The sequence below is a fragment of the Lissotriton helveticus genome, chromosome 2_1 (genome assembly GCF_964261635.1).
Source record: "Lissotriton helveticus chromosome 2_1, aLisHel1.1, whole genome shotgun sequence".
Taxonomy (NCBI): Eukaryota; Metazoa; Chordata; class Amphibia; order Caudata; family Salamandridae; genus Lissotriton; species Lissotriton helveticus.
Window position 1 is genome coordinate 356,686,243 of NC_136059.1, and position 17,366 is coordinate 356,703,608.

The 17,366-nt window shown below is 49.2% G+C and overlaps 1 protein-coding gene across 14 annotated transcripts in view; it reads left to right on the top strand.

Annotated features, from left to right (window-relative positions):
• The window catches only part of NIPBL (NIPBL cohesin loading factor), a 1,942,504-nt gene that overhangs the window by 1,890,625 nt on the left and 34,513 nt on the right, over positions 1–17,366 (top strand). For all 14 annotated transcript variants that reach the window (XM_078674965.1, XM_078674957.1, XM_078674966.1 and 11 more), the window contains one exon: positions 14,727–14,918. In XM_078674965.1, the coding sequence (XP_078531091.1) occupies positions 14,727–14,918 (192 nt within the window). The remainder of the gene's footprint in view (positions 1–14,726; positions 14,919–17,366) is intronic.

Genomic DNA, 17,366 nt, shown 5'->3' on the forward strand with positions numbered 1-17,366 from the left:
GAGGTTTTGCACTTGCATTTTGGGTAAAGTTTGAAATAAAATTATATGTTTACAGCTTCACTCTGTCTTTAACTTATCTGTCGCTTGAAGCCCTTTTTTTCTGATTCCTGCTCTATCACTCGACTTAAACAAAGACGCTGATCGACTGCTACACTTGACACACTATTGACATATGTAAGAAAATGGTTCTTTTTGTATGGTCACCCCCACATTTTTCTACTGATGCTGCTAAGTTTTCCACTCGAAGTGCACTGAGGCCTGCTAATCAAACCTCAGTGCCCTGACCCTAAAAGTGTATGTCGATTTGGGTATGCCCAATTGAAAATGCCTAACTTTCTTATAATCAAGGATCAACAAAGGGCCTTGACTCACTCAGTAAGGCTGAGTCAATATCAAATAGAACAAAACAGATGCCAGTACTGAAACTCACTTACGTATTATTCCATCAATGGTACCAAAGCGAATTTGTCAAAAGATTCCAAGAAACATTTATTTCTCAAGCATTTTATTATTCTAGATTTTTTTCCTTATTTTTCAAAAGATATATGAAAATACAAACACATCATACATGACATAAAAAACATACAAGCAAAATTAGGTTGAATTTTTCATCCCTAGCGCAACTTCTCATAAAAAGACACCGCAGACATCCCAGCTTTTCTTTCATCCGATCATTCATTCCTGAAACATACCTAGCTCCATACACTCAGAAAGATTCATCAGTGGGCCACTTTTCACCAATTGTTCGACCCACCCAAGAGCAAACACGCGTGTAGCCTTCTACACAAAATAATCTATCAACAATTAAACGGAAAACAATCTCCAAAGAAGAATGAGTATAATTATATCAGTGCATAAGACATTTTAGACAACAACTTAATTATACACAAATCAAAAATGGCTACACATAGCGTAAGGTCGACGCGTTTCGAACCCTATTAGTTGGCAGGGTTCTCCTCAGGACCAACACAATCTTGCTCCAAAACGTGATGATCTGTTCTACTCCTTGTCTATCCTAAGTATCCCTGGTGGTTCAACAACTGGCATTTTCTCGAACGCCAGGGCGGACAAACTTAGCCATCGATGTCTAGCAGATCACGAATGGCATATACATCTGCAGGTGGTGCAAAGTCTCTTTCTGAAGTAGGGAGAGCCTTGGTTATAGCTGTTCGCCACTGCTGAGAACATGAAATGTCTGCAGTTTTGCACGATGGAGTTTCCAAGGCAGCATTCGCTCGGCGATGCTTTTTATCTCGAGTGGAGCTCAGTCCTCCTGTGCACCTATCTTCGTACACCTTTCCTCCCTTACCACTCCTGTCCAGAGTGCTCAAGAAGATCAGGAGCGACTGAGCCCAAGTCATTATTGTGGCCCCAGACTGGCCACGGAGAGTCTGGTATCCCGAGCTTCTTCAACTGAGCATCGATCCTCCGATCAGGCTTCCCCTTCGGGAGGAGCTTTTGTCTGAGCAGCAGGGGAGTGCTCTCCACCCGAACCTGTCAACTCTGTGCCCCTCTTGCGTGGAGCTTAAGCAGTGGCAGTTGACAACATTCAACCTTTCTCCTGGAGGCTGTGATTTGATTTTGGCAGTCAGGTGTCCTCTACAAAGACCGTGAACGCCTGCCGGTGGCATCGATCTGTACATTATTGTAAAGAAAGGTCTAGTGACCCTCTTTCTGCTTCCCTCTCTCAAGTCCTCTTTATTTTGACCCTTTCCTGGCAGGGCTCTGGTAGTGGGCAAACTTAAAGGGCACCTTTGTCCTTGTCTGCCATCTGCTGCCAGACCACCCCTCTTTATTTAAATCCCCTATTGTAAACAGATTTCTTGTGGGGCTTTTACATATGATCAGACCTGCCCAATTCATCATGCCTCAGTAAGACCTTAATTTGGTTCTCACCGTCCAGATGTGTACTCCGTTCGAACCTCTACGCAACTGTTCCACCGTCTGGACCCCAAAAGCGATTTGTCATTCTACTTTGACTGCACTAAAGAGTTCCAGGTGAATTATCAACTCTTCGTGGGGTGCGTTGGATCAAAGAAAGGTTGTGCAGTGCCAAAAAGGACAATATCGCGATGGGTTACCTCTGCATAAAAATGTTGCAATGCTCTGGCCAAGCAACAACCTCTGGATGGCTTAAGAGCTCATTCCACCAGTACTAAGGCAGAGACCACGGCATTGCAGCGTGGTCCTGTCCTTGACATTTGTCAAGCAGCGTCACTGCACACGCTCACTAAGCACTATCGCCTGGACAGTTAAGTCTGCATGGATGGTCTTTTTGGCCACTCTGTCCTGCAGAACTTCCTGTTCTAAACTTGCCCACATACCCTTGTCTGGGGATGGTATTGCTTGGGTATCTGTTCTAAGGTGAGGAATCAGCAGCTAGATGTCTCTATCAGATAGACAAGTTACTTGGCTTTTGTAACGCCTTATCTGGTAGAGGCATAATCTAGCCCCAGATTCCTCACTGCACCCATCTTCCCCGCACTACTGACCGGTTTTAAGGGTCAGGGCTGATGCCTTTCACGACAAATGGAGCCGGTTCCATTTGTCGTGAGACGCTGCCAGCGGAGTTGCTGTGCCGCCCATTTGAGAGCATTATACGTGCTCCTCTTGGTACTTACCAAATTACGCGATTATTACTCTTCCTTTGAGAATTTTAATGCTACAGCCGGGACAGAAGTTCAACCGGCAGAGAGGACTCCAATACCCCTGAAGAAGTCTTGGGTTACACCCTGACGAAACACATGTTGGCTGGGCATAAGAAAAATAAACATACGAAACGGAAAGAAAAATGTCACTTGGATTGTTTTATGGATATGTTGCTTTGAGAACATATACAGTACTCTAACTGTCAATGCTAATTACGTGTGCACAGGTCATCATTATTATTGTCTCAAGGACTGTGGTCCAGTTCAGGGGTTTTGAGTTATCCTCTCACCTGTTGCACCGTTGAATACTTGTTCTGTTCGGTACTGACGTTAAAATCAGAGGTGCCATTTAGCTGCAGCACTTCTAACCCTTTATCTTGTTCTACACCTCATATAGTGGCTTTGCTCTGTCTCAGAAAGAGGTGTGTTGCCCACGCAGGCAGTGATACAGTTGTTGAAGTTTGTGATGGAGTCAGATCGGGCCGGTGATCACTCAGTGTGTCTTCCATTTGGATTTTGATTCTCTTATGGCAATTACCTTTGGCGGTGGTAGATCTGGGTTGATGCGGGACATAAGGCGCGAATTTCCAATGGGTTTGCTCGGTCCAGGTGAATGCGTAGCCTGTGCCAGGGTAATGCCTTGTCACAATACAAGGCTGGCTGTCCATCAACATTTTAAAAATAAATGGAAACTGTAGGAAGCTGGCTTTACTAAACCAAAGTAAGGTATAGTGTGCACAGAGTCCAGGGAGTCCCCCGAGGTACAGCAGAGGGTAAATTAGGTAAGTTCTAACAGCTCTCTTTGTGGTAGTGTGGGTGTGCAGTTAGTCTTAACCAGAGGGTGTGGTGTATTAAGCATTTATTGTATTCACTCAACGAAGACTGAAAGCACACACTCAGAGACTGAATCCAGACCAATTAGGTAGGTATATTATCTGAAAGAAAAACGTATTGATAGATTACTTACCTTAGAATTACCCCCAGGCGTCAGACTGGATACGGAAATTTTTTCTTCAGCAGTACCCCTTCGCATCGGTAGACGCCGTCGTGCGGCTCCACGTGCGTCGTTGGCGCCGGGATGACGTCGTCGGAGCTACTTAGCTGCGCCCGCATGCGCTGACGTCAGTTCTTTCTTTTTCCACGCCAGCAAGCGCAGATCCAGGAAGAGCTGGTACCCCCAGTCACGTTTTGACTGAGTTTTTCAAGGCCTTTTACCCCATCTTTTCATGACGATCGACTCCTGGTGTCGTAGGGATGCCCGGGTTCAAGAACTGTGGAGACTGTCACCGCATGATGTCGGTGACGGACCCAAACCGCGTGTGTCTCTACTGCCTGGAGCGCAACCACGACCCTAAGTCGTGCCCTGACTGACGGGCCATGGCGCCGAAGACTTTGTGGGAGCAGTCCCGAAGTTGCTTGAAGTCTGGCAGTCGGCTCCGCGCCGCTCGAGGTCCCGGTCCCGTGGGACGTCGAGGAGCCGTCATCACCATTCTTCTGGATCTAAGTCTTCGCACTCTGGGTCAGGTAAGTCGAAGCATTCCAAGAGGAAGTCGAAGAAGCATCGTCGCTCTTCGACTTCCCTTCACGCAACGCTTGCTGAGGGTGGGGGCGGGTGCCACCCCCGTGGCTCCGGCGGAGCCTGTGACGTCGCCTCCAGTCCTGCTTAACTATCTCCGGCGCTCCGGCCCAGACGCCGCAGGCCCCCCTGGGATCCGTGATAGACGTCTCCACCGGCGCCGATCTCCCCGGCACCTCTTCCGACGTCGCCCGCTCCATTGGACGACGTCGTCCCCAGGTTCAGCCCGGACACGTGCCGAATCGACATCGCCCGACGCCGATACCAACGCCGATGGAGCCTTTTGTGCCCTATGTCCGTCCTCCTTATTTTTAGCCTGTTCCACAGACTTCGGAGGAAGGGGAGGACTGGGAGGGTCTGAGGACCCTCTAGCTCAGGACTGTGCTTATGATGCGGACTGGGCAGAGGATTTGGGGTAGGCCAGTGGTCTTGACACCTTACCTGACCCTGGCATGCTGTCTCCTCCTACAGTGGCTACAGAGGAGGGAGCCAGTTACGCAGTGGTGTTGCGTAGGGCAGCCGTGGCTCTCCATCTCGAACTCCCTACGGTGGCCGTCAGAACTAACCTCCTGACAGAAGTGCTCCAACTCTTCCGAGCCCTTGCTGCCTTTTAATGAAGCACTGATAGACTTTCTTTTGGGCACCTGTTTCAGGCCCAACACAGGGGCTCCTGTGGATAGGAACGTGGCCTGACGCCATCGCCCGGCTCCGGGCGACCCCCTCTTCCTTACCCACCCCACCCCTGAGAGCTTGGTTGTCCAAACCTCGGTTTCCCATAGCGCGTTCCCTATCGCACCTCCGGATTGGGAATCCAAGAGCTGGATCAGTTTGGTAAAAAACTGTTTTAATTTGCCAGCTTAGGGCTGCAGTCGGTGAACACCGCATGCTTCTTGGGCCGTCATACCCACTCTCTGTGGGACACGCTTGCGCAGGTGCTGCCCAACTGTCTGGAGGAGGCCTAAACAGTTATTTCCCAGGCGATTACGGACGGGAGAGATGCAGTGAAGTTCACCATACGTTGTAGGCTGGATACCGCCGACTTACTGGGCAGGTATTTTTCAACGACAGTGGTGCTTCGGCACCACACCTGGTTGAGGACTACTGGCTTCTCAGGGGGTCTCAAGAACACCTTGATGGACATGCACTTTGATGGCATTCGCCTTTTTGGCAACAAGGCAGACAGTGCGTTGGAGCTCTTCAAGGACTCCCGGGCTACGGCCAAGTTCTTTGGCATGTCGGACACTCTGCCTCCTCTGCCTTCTTCTTTTTGCTCCTTTCGTGGCACGGAAGGGGTTCCCCACAGCGTTCGCAGAGCCACAGGCCACAGCAGCAACAACTTCAACATGGCTGCGGACGTGGGAACCGTCGATGCGGTTCAGGGAGCTAGCGGACGGGCCAGTCCACCCCCGCAGCATCCGCTTCCAAGCCCTCCTAGTCTGACCTTTTAGGCCCATCAGACGCAAGTGGGTGGACGAATACGCCATCATCTCCACCACTGGCGCAACATCCCTTCGGACAGGTGGGTGCTACAAATTGTCCGAAGGGGCTACTCCCTCACTGTGAGAAGTTGGCCTGATATGCAGTGCTCACTATTCTAGTGAACACTATGTATCAGTCCAAACAACCCTTATTGATGTTTGGTTGTAAGTCAACCTGATAGACCAGCTATCCTAGTAGCATGGACACGTGCAGTCTTTAGGCTAAACTCTAGAGGGCGTGTTAAGCCAGCTGTTTTACCATCACATATACCCCTTGAACACCAAGTGAAAGGACACCACACAAGTTGTTATGAAAAATAAAGTATATTTATTTATAACAGGACTACCCTGACTCTTTATGAGACAGGGAGCTAAGCACACAACAAAACTCTTAAGAAAATACTTAAAGTCGCACAATTTACACAAATGCCCGAGGGGCACGAAAAACCTTATACTGTACAAGTGGAATGTGAAATACTAGCAGGTAAGTAACTATTCTCATAGGCTTTAGAATCGCTAGGACTGGACTACTGAACCTTTAGATTACAAGCAGGAGGCCTAGGGACGTCGGGTGCAGAGTGGGAACTCTCACGCATAAGGCGGGAAAAAGTATATGGAGGCTAGTAAAAGCAAAGTTAGTGTTTTCGGGCGAACCCGACTAGGTAGGTCAAAAACGAAAGTGGTTCTAGACACTTAGAGAGTTGGACTACGCTGGAGCACCGGAGTACTCGGTTTACCTAGCCCAGGGGCTGCGGCTGCATAGGGTTCAAATGTCGTCGGGTTTCTTCGTTGATGAACCAGGAGCCTGAAGAAAGAAGTTGCTGGCAGGCGACCAGTGAAGAAGTTCTTGGGGATCCAAGCCTGGATCGGAGAAGAGGAAGACCTGTAAGCAGAGGGGACCAAGTTCTGAATCACTAGCCAGTGATTTAGGTGGGCACCAGAGTGGCACCGGACGAAGTCACCTCAACCAGGTGAGTGGGCGCTGCTGGGCTCTGCAGTCTCTCGGACCAGGAGGCGTTGTCGGCGACCAGGATGGAGGTGCGAGCTGTCCCACGAAGGTATCTGCTGTCGACGTCGCTGGACCCAGGATTGGGGCAACAAGTCTTGGCAAATGCAAGCCCACGCGGTGGACTCAAAATGGTGTCTGGAGTGGACCAGGAGGGTCCAGGGTGCTCCTCTGTTGGAGGGGAGCAAGGGCCAGTCTGGAGCAACCAGACCAGCGGTGTTTGTCGTCGAAGTTCGTCGTCAGAGGGCCACTAGCCAACGGGCAAGCGACCTGGACAACGCGGTGAGCAGCAAAGAGCAGAAGGGCCCCACGCAGATCTCGTGGATGCAGGGGAGCTGAACTTCGGTGCTGGAGCTGCTCAGGGTTGGGGCTTCTCTTACCCCAAAGCACTTGGTCGAGGGTCACTCGGGAGTCGTGCTGGTCAAGCGTCGTGCAGTCTTGGAAGATGGCCGGTCCCTCGAGGTCTCATCACACCCACGAATCACAGCTGGGCTGATGATGCAGGTAGAGGTCAGAGGTGCCAGGGAAGCCGGTTCTCGTCGAGCTGGGCAGTCTTGATCCGGTGAGGAGACTTACAGCAGACCGCGATGCTTGGTTGGTGCCTGCTGCTGCAGGGTGACTACTCCTTAGTCACAAGGGAGAAATCTTAGGAAGAAGTCTTGAGTTCCTTTCGTGGAAAGTAGTTTCAGGATGATCTAATTTGGAAGGGGGCCTGCTCCTACCTTTATCCTGCAAAAGGGGGCTGGCACGCGACTAAGTCCTGCCCTATGGGTGGGACTAGGAGGGGGGTGGTTACACCCCTCTCCTTTGGCGGGCTTTCCCCAGATCAGGGGCTGGAGTGCCCCTGGAACTGGTTCAAGCCGGCCTATGCACAGTGAGCACCGGGGTGCCACTTGCAGTCACCTTCCTCTAAAGCCCTGCCTACCTAGGATACACAAAATCCTGTCTGGGACGGTGCTGGCACCGCCCCTGGCAGGAAACCCTTTGTCCTTGCCTCCTGTGCTGGGAGGACTCCCAGCAGCAGGAGGGCAGACTTGTGTCTCGGTGGCAGCATCCATCTTGTGGAGCTGAGGCTATGTCTGACTTTAACCGGGGTTACAGGTTACATACATGTCGTGTCCCTCTAGAAGGGTGGAATGCTAACCCCGTCGCCAGAATTGGCGAGGGGTTAGTATTCCAATTCGTATGACACCTTACTCGACATGTTTTGATAAAGCGATACCAGAGTTGGCATATAACCGCGAGGATTATAATGCACTTAAGAGTATATGGTATGCGTTATCATGGAACAGCTATTAGGACTTGGTTCCGCAAGCTGCAAACGGGCTCAGCTCATGCCAGAGCACCATTTCACCTTATTCCACGCACTCTGCCTTCAGGATTGTTAAGGCCTGCCATAGGAGTGACTGATAGGAATATAGGTGTCCATTGTAGGTTTAGATACAGGAATACTATATCTAAAGCAAAGGGTGATTACACCACCTTGCCCCAGCTGTCAAGCAGCCAGTTGTGTCTGATTTAGTTAGTCAACCCAGGGGTGGCATAATACATGCTGCAGCCCCTGGGAGACTTCTGGGTACACGGACTTGGAGAGGGCCCAGTGCCAATTCAGTACCTGGGTACAATTTGGAGTAGAGAGAACAGCTAGGCTGTGGGTCTGATTAGCAGGCCCACAGCCAGGGAAAGTCGTAAACCAGTGAAGCAAAAAGCAAAAATCTGGGTGATCATAGGATTGCAGACCCTACTCTCCTACACTCACCTTCAAGGCAACCCCTCCAGCCATACCACCTCAGTACCACCGCATGTCGGGGGATCACTTGGTGCTTCTCCAGCAGGAAGTTGCAGCCCTTTTGGCCAAGGGGGCCATCGAGCGCGATCCGACGCCACAAGTAGGTCGAGGTTGTTATTCCCACTACTTTCTCCTTCCGAAGAAGGACAAGGGCCTGCATCCTATCTTAAACTTCGGAACGTCAATCGCTTCCTCCGGAAGGAGAAGCTCAAGATGCTCACGCTTGCTCAGGTCTTGTCTGCCCTAGATCCGCATGACTGGATGATGGCGTTGGACTTGCAGGACACCTATTTTCATATCCCCGTCCCGCCTGCCCACAGACGCTACCTGCGATTCACGGTAGGCCACGAGCATTTTCAGTTTACTGTGCTCCCCTTTGGCATTACCAGTGCCCCTCTGGTGTTCACGAAGGTGATGGCAGTGGTCACAGATCAGGGGTGTCAGTCTTCCACTATCTCGACGACTGGCTGTTGAAGGTGGGCTCTCGCTAGGAATTTGTGTCCCACCTCCAGACTATGGCCGACCTCCTGAATTCGCTGGGGTTTTCCATCAATGTGCCGAAGTCGCGCCTGATTCCCTCCCAGAAGCTCCTTTTCATCGTAGCGGTTCTGGACTCGGCGCAGTTTCGGGTTTATCCTCCCAAGCAGCAAGTCCGGGACATTCAGGCTATGATTCCGATCTTTCAGCCTCTGTCCCGGGTTTCGGTCAGGATGACGCTTCGACTGCTGGGTCTGAAGGCCTCCTGCATCCTGCTGGTGGATCGTGCCGATTGGCATATGCGGGCTCTGCAGTGGAACCTGAAGTTCCAATGGGCACAGCACCAAGGCAACCTGTCCGATCCCGTCCAGATCTCGGAGGGCACTGCAAGGCAGTTGCAGTGGTGGCTCACGGATCGCGATTGGGTCAATGGCAGATCCCTCTCCCTTCCCCAACCGGAATACACAGTGGCGACGGACGCGTCCCTTCTGGGATGGGGCGGCCACATGGGGGAGGCGGAGATCAGAGGCCTCTGGTCTCCGGCGGAGTCCCGGCTCAACATCGATCTGCTGGAGCTTTGGGCGATCCGGCTTGCTCTGAAGGCATTCCTTCCTTCTGTCATGGGGAGGGTAGTGCAGGGGTTCACAGACAACACCACGGCCAAGTGGTGCAACAAACAGGACTGGGTGGGGTCGTGGACCCTTTGCCAAGAGGCTCTGCGCCTCTGGGCTTGACTGGAACATCAGGCATGTCCCTGGTGGTTCAACGATTCAGAAAAGGGGGTGGTGATGAACAGAGTGCCTGAATTAAGCAGACCACTCTTACCCAGTCCAAAGATCAGGGCTTGATCCATCACCGTTTTTTAGCTCACTGCACCATCCCAGCTCAGAACTTGGCTATATGCAAATTAGTCTGTTCCTGTCCCAGTGCATGATGGGAACAGGGCAAACCAAACTACCAAGCCAATTCTTATACTGGGAAGGAAACAAGCTTCCGGGGACCGGTTTCTGCCATTTCAGGCGTCTTCGGCCCGGCTTGCTTGAATCCTGATGGTGCAATGAGCAAGGGACTCACATCTGAGTATACCCTTCCACGCTTATGGTGGACAAAATGATTCAGAAAAGGGGGTGGTGATGAACAGAGTGCCTGAATTAAGCAGACCACTCTTACCCAGTCCAAAGATCAGGGCTTGATCCATCACCGTTTTTTAGCTCACTGCACCATCCCAGCTCAGAACTTGGCTATATGCAAATTAGTCTGTTCCTGTCCCAGTGCATGATGGGAACAGGGCAAACCAAACTACCAAGCCAATTCTTATACTGGGAAGGAAACAAGCTTCCGGGGACCGGTTTCTGCCATTTCAGGCGTCTTCGGCCCGGCTTGCTTGAATCCTGATGGTGCAATGAGCAAGGGACTCACATCTGAGTATACCCTTCCACGCTTATGGTGGACAAAATGATTCAGAAAAGGGGGTGGTGATGAACAGAGTGCCTGAATTAAGCAGACCACTCTTACCCAGTCCAAAGATCAGGGCTTGATCCATCACCGTTTTTTAGCTCACTGCACCATCCCAGCTCAGAACTTGGCTATATGCAAATTAGTCTGTTCCTGTCCCAGTGCATGATGGGAACAGGGCAAACCAAACTACCAAGCCAATTCTTATACTGGGAAGGAAACAAGCTTCCGGGGACCGGTTTCTGCCATTTCAGGCGTCTTCGGCCCGGCTTGCTTGAATCCTGATGGTGCAATGAGCAAGGGACTCACATCTGAGTATACCCTTCCACGCTTATGGTGGACAAAATGATTCAGAAAAGGGGGTGGTGATGAACAGAGTGCCTGAATTAAGCAGACCACTCTTACCCAGTCCAAAGATCAGGGCTTGATCCATCACCGTTTTCTGTATCGTACCTTGTGGTTCAACAGCTGGCAGGTTCCATGAACGCCTGGGCGGACAAACTCAGCCGCCGGTGCATGATGGATCACGAATGGCGTCTGAACTCGGACGTGGTGCAAGTTCTCTTTGGGGAGAGCCTTGGTTAGATCTGTTCGCCACCGAAGAGAATGCGCAATGTCATCAGTTCTGCACTTTGGAATTTCCAAGGCAGCACTCGCTCAGCGACGCTTCTCGACGCGACTGTAGCTGCGGTCTGTTGTAGGCCTTTCCGCCTATACCACTTCTGCCCAGAGTGCTGAAGAAGATCAGGCACGACCGGGCCCAAGCCATTCATGTGGCTCTGGACTGGGCTCGAAGAGTTTGGTATCCCGAGCTACTCAGTATGAGCATCGATCCCCCGATCCGTCTGCCTCTTCTGTCGCAGCAGCAGGGGACGGTCCTCCACCCTAACCTGTCCAGACTCCACCTCCATGCGTGGAGATAGAGCGGCGACAGTAGACACCTTTCGATCTTCCTCCCGAAATCTGTGATGTCATTCTGGCAACCAGGCGTCCCTCCACCAAAATGGTGTATGCCTGTGGGAGGAACAGATTTGTGGCATGGAGCACAGCTAAGACTGTGGATCCCCTTTCTGCCCCTCTTTCTGAGGTTCTTCTGTTCCTTCTGTCTTTGGCCCAGCAGGGCTCTGCTCTGGACACTATCAAAGGTTATCTTTCGGCCATCTCTGCCTTTCTACGGCTTCCAGATCAACCATCTCTTTTAAAGTCCCCTTTTGTTAACCGTTTTCTTAAAGGCATTACGCATACGTTTCCACCAGTACCCTTCATAATGCCTCAGTGGGACTTGAATCTTGTCTTGACTTTTCTGATGTGCGCTCCCTTTGAGCCCTTCATAACTGTCCCTTACATCTTCCTACTCTCAAGACGGCTTTCCTGGTAGCTATCACCTCTGCCAGAAGAGTGAGTGAGGTCCAGGCTCTTTCTTCCAAACCTCCTTTCCTTTCTGTTCATCCGGACAAGGTGGTTCTAAGGACCCGTCCTTCTTTCTTGCCAAAGGTTGTCACGCCCTTCCACATCGGGCAGACCATCACTTTGCCCACCTTCTTTCTGCCTCTGCATCCTTCAAGGGAAGAAGAGATGCTCCACCGTCTGGACCCAAAACGTGCGCTCGCATTCTATCTGCAGCATACACAGCTGTTCCGGGTGGATGATCAACTCTTTGTTGGCTACGTGGGAGCCAAAAGAGATCGGGCGGTGCACAAACGGATCATCTCCCGGTGGGTCGTTCTGTGCATCAAAGCATGTTACTCCTTGGCCCAGAAGGAGCCTCCTGTGGGGCTGCTTGCCTATTCGACCAGGGCAACTGCAGCTACTACTACCTTGGGATGCGGTGTCCCCTTGCAGGATATTAGTCAGGCAGCTACGTGGGCCTGGTTGCACACGTTTACCAAGCACTACTGCCTTGACAGTCAGGTCCGGAGAGACTACTTCTTTGGCCGTTCTGTTCTCCGTGACTTTCTGGTGTAATCTTGTTCGCAGACCCACCACCGGGGTTGGTATTGCTGGGGTATCTATTTTAAGGTAAGGAATCTATAACTAACGTATCTCTTTCAGATGCACAAGTTACTACTTGTGTAACGCTATATCTGTAAGAGACATTAGTTAGTGATAGATTCCTTACCGCCCCGCCCATCCTCCTCGTTCTGCTAACTAATTACTAGGGTTAAGGTCATCCCCTTTTAGGGCCCTAGTTTTATGCACCAATTGTCAGTATCTTGCATGGCTCTGCGTTTCGGTGCGGAATAGTTTTGTACAGAACTGACGGTAGCGCGCATGGGTGGCACCTAAGTACTCTCCGTTACGTCATCTCGGCGCCTGCGATGCCAGTGACGGACGCTGAGCTGCAGGGCGCCAACTACTGGCGCGCAGGGGTACTGCTAAGCAGAAAAACTTTCCGGATCCAGTCTGACGCCTGGGGATATTCTAAGGTAAGGAATCTATCACTACCTAATGTCTCTTACAGATATATTGTTACAAAAGTATTAACTTGTGCATCTGCAGCGTTCCAATTTAGCATATTCTTCCATACGCGTACATCTTGCTGCAATAGCTGCATATCTACAGAACAGACATCTGTCTATTTTAGAGTGCCTGTCATTAAAGCATTTATGGAGGGACTTAAATGAAGCGTTCCTCGAAGACTTCCACCTGTTCCAGTGTGGAATCTCAACATTGTCCTCAACAGGCTAATGGGGTCTACCCTTTGAGCCATTGCATTGATGTGAAATACAATTTCTCACTTGGAAAGTAGCTTTCCTCATAGCTATCACATCTCTGAGGAGAGTGGGTGAGCTTCAGGCACTAACCATAGAAGCACCATTCTTACAAATACACCAAAACAAAGTGGTTCTTAGGACCAACACTAAATTTCTACCAAAGGTTATTTCTGTCTTTCATATCAGCCAATATGTTGAGTTGCCTGTGTTCTTCCCCCAACCAGATTCTGTGGCAGAACGTGCTTTACCCACTTTAAATGTGAAAAAAACAATTCTTTACTATATAGAAAGAAAATAACCTTTCTACAACACAAAACAACTGTGTGTCGCTTTTGCTCCACCACATAAAGGCAATTCTATATCAAAATCAGGCATTTTCTAGGTGGATCGTCTAGTGCATTCAAATATGCTCTGCAAAAGCGAAAAGATGGCATTCTTAGAAAATATACCCATAGATGATATCTGCAAAGCTACAACAGGGTGTACACCTCACACATTCACAAAACACTATTGTGTAGATGTGTCCGCAAGACAGCAAGCAAGCTAGTGTGGGCCAAGCAGTTATACGTACACTATTTCAGACAATTGCAACAGCTATAGGTTAGTGACCGCTTTGCGAGATAACTGCTTTGTAGTCTATGCACAGCATACAAAAGTCTATCTGTTTCTGTTGCCACGTTCTACTATGCAAAACTGATTTTAAAAAGTATTTCCATTACTGTAAAACATTTTCTACTGCCTTGCAAAACAATTCCAAACTGCATTTGAAAAATATTGCTACTTTTAAACTGTTACCTGCAACTAAGTTCCTCTTGGTTCTAGAAATAAAATAAGAAAGTAATAACTTTTTATGCAAAACAGTTGGGCTGGATTCAGTCTTTGAGTGTGTGCAATCATCTCTTGCCTGCCTGTGTACAATAAATGCTTATGACTACCCTCTGATAAGCCTAACTGCTAAACCACACTACCATAAATAGAGCTTTTGGTATTATCTAAATGTAAATGTAGTATACTTGTAAAGCGCACAGCTGCCCCAGCAACGGGGCGTCCCGGCGCTGTATAACTCTGGGGAACCCGTCCTGGCTTTCCCTGTGGGATGGTCCCTGCTGGGAGTCCCCAAGGTGGAGCCAGGCATCCCCGGAATTGGTGGGGCCGTTGTGGAGATTAGGCAAGCTAATGCCCAGAGTTGCCGAGTGTGATCCCTGATTAGAGTAAGCACCGAAGTGAGAATTATCAAGTCCGCTGACCAAGGTCCACGACCCTGCCGCGTCGGGAATCGAACCCTGGTCCCGGGCCGACTTCTGCTCTCGGGTCTGCTGCCTCTAACCAGTGAGCCACACCACTCCACCTACTTTAGCCTCTGTAAGCCTCTGGAGATTCACTGGTCTCTGCACACTATACCTTACTTTGCTATAGTATATACAGAGCCAGCATCCTACAGTCATTGATTATGCCAATTAAATGTAGCTTTTCACTTTTAGTTACTTTGATCGGTTTAGAATGATTCCAACGATATGCAGGCAGTCATTTTAAGCTTGTAATATATTGTTTATTGTTTACATTGTTTATTTTCTCATTGATAGTTCAAACTACTAATGGAACATCTGGATCCTGATGAAGAGGAAGAGGAAGGCGAGGTATCTGCAAGTACAGATATTCGTAACAAAGCAATTACCTCTCTGCTTGGAGGAGGCAGTCCTAAACCCAATGCAGCTCCACCTGAAACAGAAGATGAGGAGAGTGAGGGAGAAGATAAAACAGGAGGCACTGCAGGGGTAAGGAGTACACCTAATGTTTAAGGGTGGTAGAGGTGAAATTGGATGGATTGTTATGCTTAATTTGCTGTAGTTCTCAGGACACCAAAATGTATTCCAGTTAAAACATGTCGTGTGTTAGCAATGTCTAGGTCTAGACTTTGAGAATACTGGCCACTTCAATACACCACTTTTCATAGCTTCTACTTCTGTGCTACATAAACTATACACTCCTTTATTGTGAAATGTTCGTATTTTTTAGGAAAGTATAATGTAATCCATTATCAAGTTAGTTACAAATAAAACTGTTACTCGAGGCTATGTTTTCTGGATGAAATTAGCTTAGGTTACCTTATAATAAAGGTTGTTGTGCACTGAGAGTAGAAATATAAGCTTGGATAGGTATGGAATCTTCTGATATGTGAATAACATTTCTTAGGTGTAAATTCCAGTAAGCTTTACAAGAGATTGTCACATGCATAGCTCCCATTTTTTTGTTTTGAGATCTTTTGTTGAAGTAGCATTGAAATGATAATGTAGAGCTAACATTTTCCAAATTTACCTAATTCAGTTTTAACATCACAAAATGTTAGAGATGGTGCAGATACGTTTTGCACAACAAAAAGAAAACTCACATTTTTTCTGACTTTCTAAACTGATCACCTTATCCACAGCTGAGACTCATTTTTCCACTTTGTGCAGTTAGCATATTTGAATCGCTAGATTTCTGCTTTTCATGTATCTTGGCTTATTTATGTTTGTTTGATTTTTGAAAAACCACTTATTTCGTTCTATGGCATTAATTCTCATTCATTTGTTTGGGAGATACATTTTGTCTGTCCGTTTTTCCTCCACAGCATGTAAAGTGCCAGTTACATGGCACAGAAGTCTGCCTCTGACCTATTTGCAGGGCCTATCCTATGACTAATTGACACACCCCATAATGCCAGTCAAACACTTAATCTTGCCTGAGACGTAGTGCACACTCTAAATGAAAAGCCTGCAGGAGCTGCTACATCCACTTCAGAACTTGGAGGCCACTTTTGACCCTCTGCAGGAGAAATCAAGTAAAAGATGCAAAATAAATTGATCATGATCCTCCTGAATTGCCTATTAACAGTGAAGAACCTGACGCCTCTATAGTTACATCATCTTTGTTTATGGAAAGCATTCGTGTTGAGGTGTTAACTATTACCAGCCAGAACACTGTTCCATTTTACTTTGAAAAGTACATAATTGATGGGCATCTAGACTGAGCTTTTATCTTTTTCATCTGCACATCCTGTGTAAAAATGCCCTTTGTATCCAGTCTCGTTGAGAGGCTTTGCCAGAAAAGAACACATTACAACAGCTGCCCCCCAAGAAAATCCAGCCCAAAAAGAAATTCTATTCCCCCTCCTCAGAAAGCCCCAAGGAGAAGGCATAGCCTTATGCTTTACTTCCAGGAGAGACCAAGGTAGATGTCTTCTATCTAAGGTTCAGTCAGCCTTTCATCTTTCAAAGTCTAGAGTGAGCTGCGTTCAGCTGGGTAACAATAAACATCTGTCTTTTGAACCAAGGTTCCTAAAAGGGCTAATATGCACTTCACAAATGTTATGCTATAATGGTAGACACTTCGGGGGCAGCGATGTCACTTCAGAAACTTCAAGATCTGAAAGAGACACGTTAGTGATAGATTCCTTACCTTAAAATATTCCCAGGCGTCCTACTGGATCCGGAAAGTATTGCTAGCAGTACCTCTGCGCATCAGTAGGTGGCGTTGTGCGGCTCCACGTCCTTCCCTGGCGTCGTATGCGCCGAGATGACATCATGGAGATTACTTAGGCGCCACCCATGCACGCTGACGTCAGTTCTTTCTTTTTCCGAGCCAGTAAGTGCAGATCTGGTTAGAGCGCGTACCCTAGTCACTTTTTTTTTGGGGGGGGGAGGGGGACTTTTTGTCTCTTGTTGGTCTTCTCTGGTGCATAGGGATGCCTGGTTTTAAGTCCTGTGGGACCTGCCGTAGCAATATGTTGGTGGCGGACCCCCCAACGTCTGTCTCTACTGCCTGGAGCACGACCACGACTCCCGGTCCTGTCTGGACTGTCGGGCCATGGCCTGAAGGCCTTGAGGGAGCGGCGCCGGAAGTTGCTTGAAGTTTGGCACTCGTCCCAGCGCCGCTCGCGGTCCAGGGGCCGCACTTGGATCGCTCGCGGGGCCACCATCACCGGTACTCGGGCTCTAAGTCTTCAACCTCGGATTCGGGTTAGAAACGACACAAAAAGAAGTCGAAGAAGCTTTGTCGCTCTCTGACATCCCCCCGTCGGTCCTTGGATGCGGACGAGGGGGGCAGGGGTTCCGCCCTGTGGCTTCTTCGGAGCCTGTGAGTCCCGCAGCCTACCCGCCTTACCCGGGTCCGTTGGCGACTCCCACACAGGTGCAAGAGTTTCGTGCTACCATGGACCGGCTGTTGAGGCCTCGGGCTCCTGC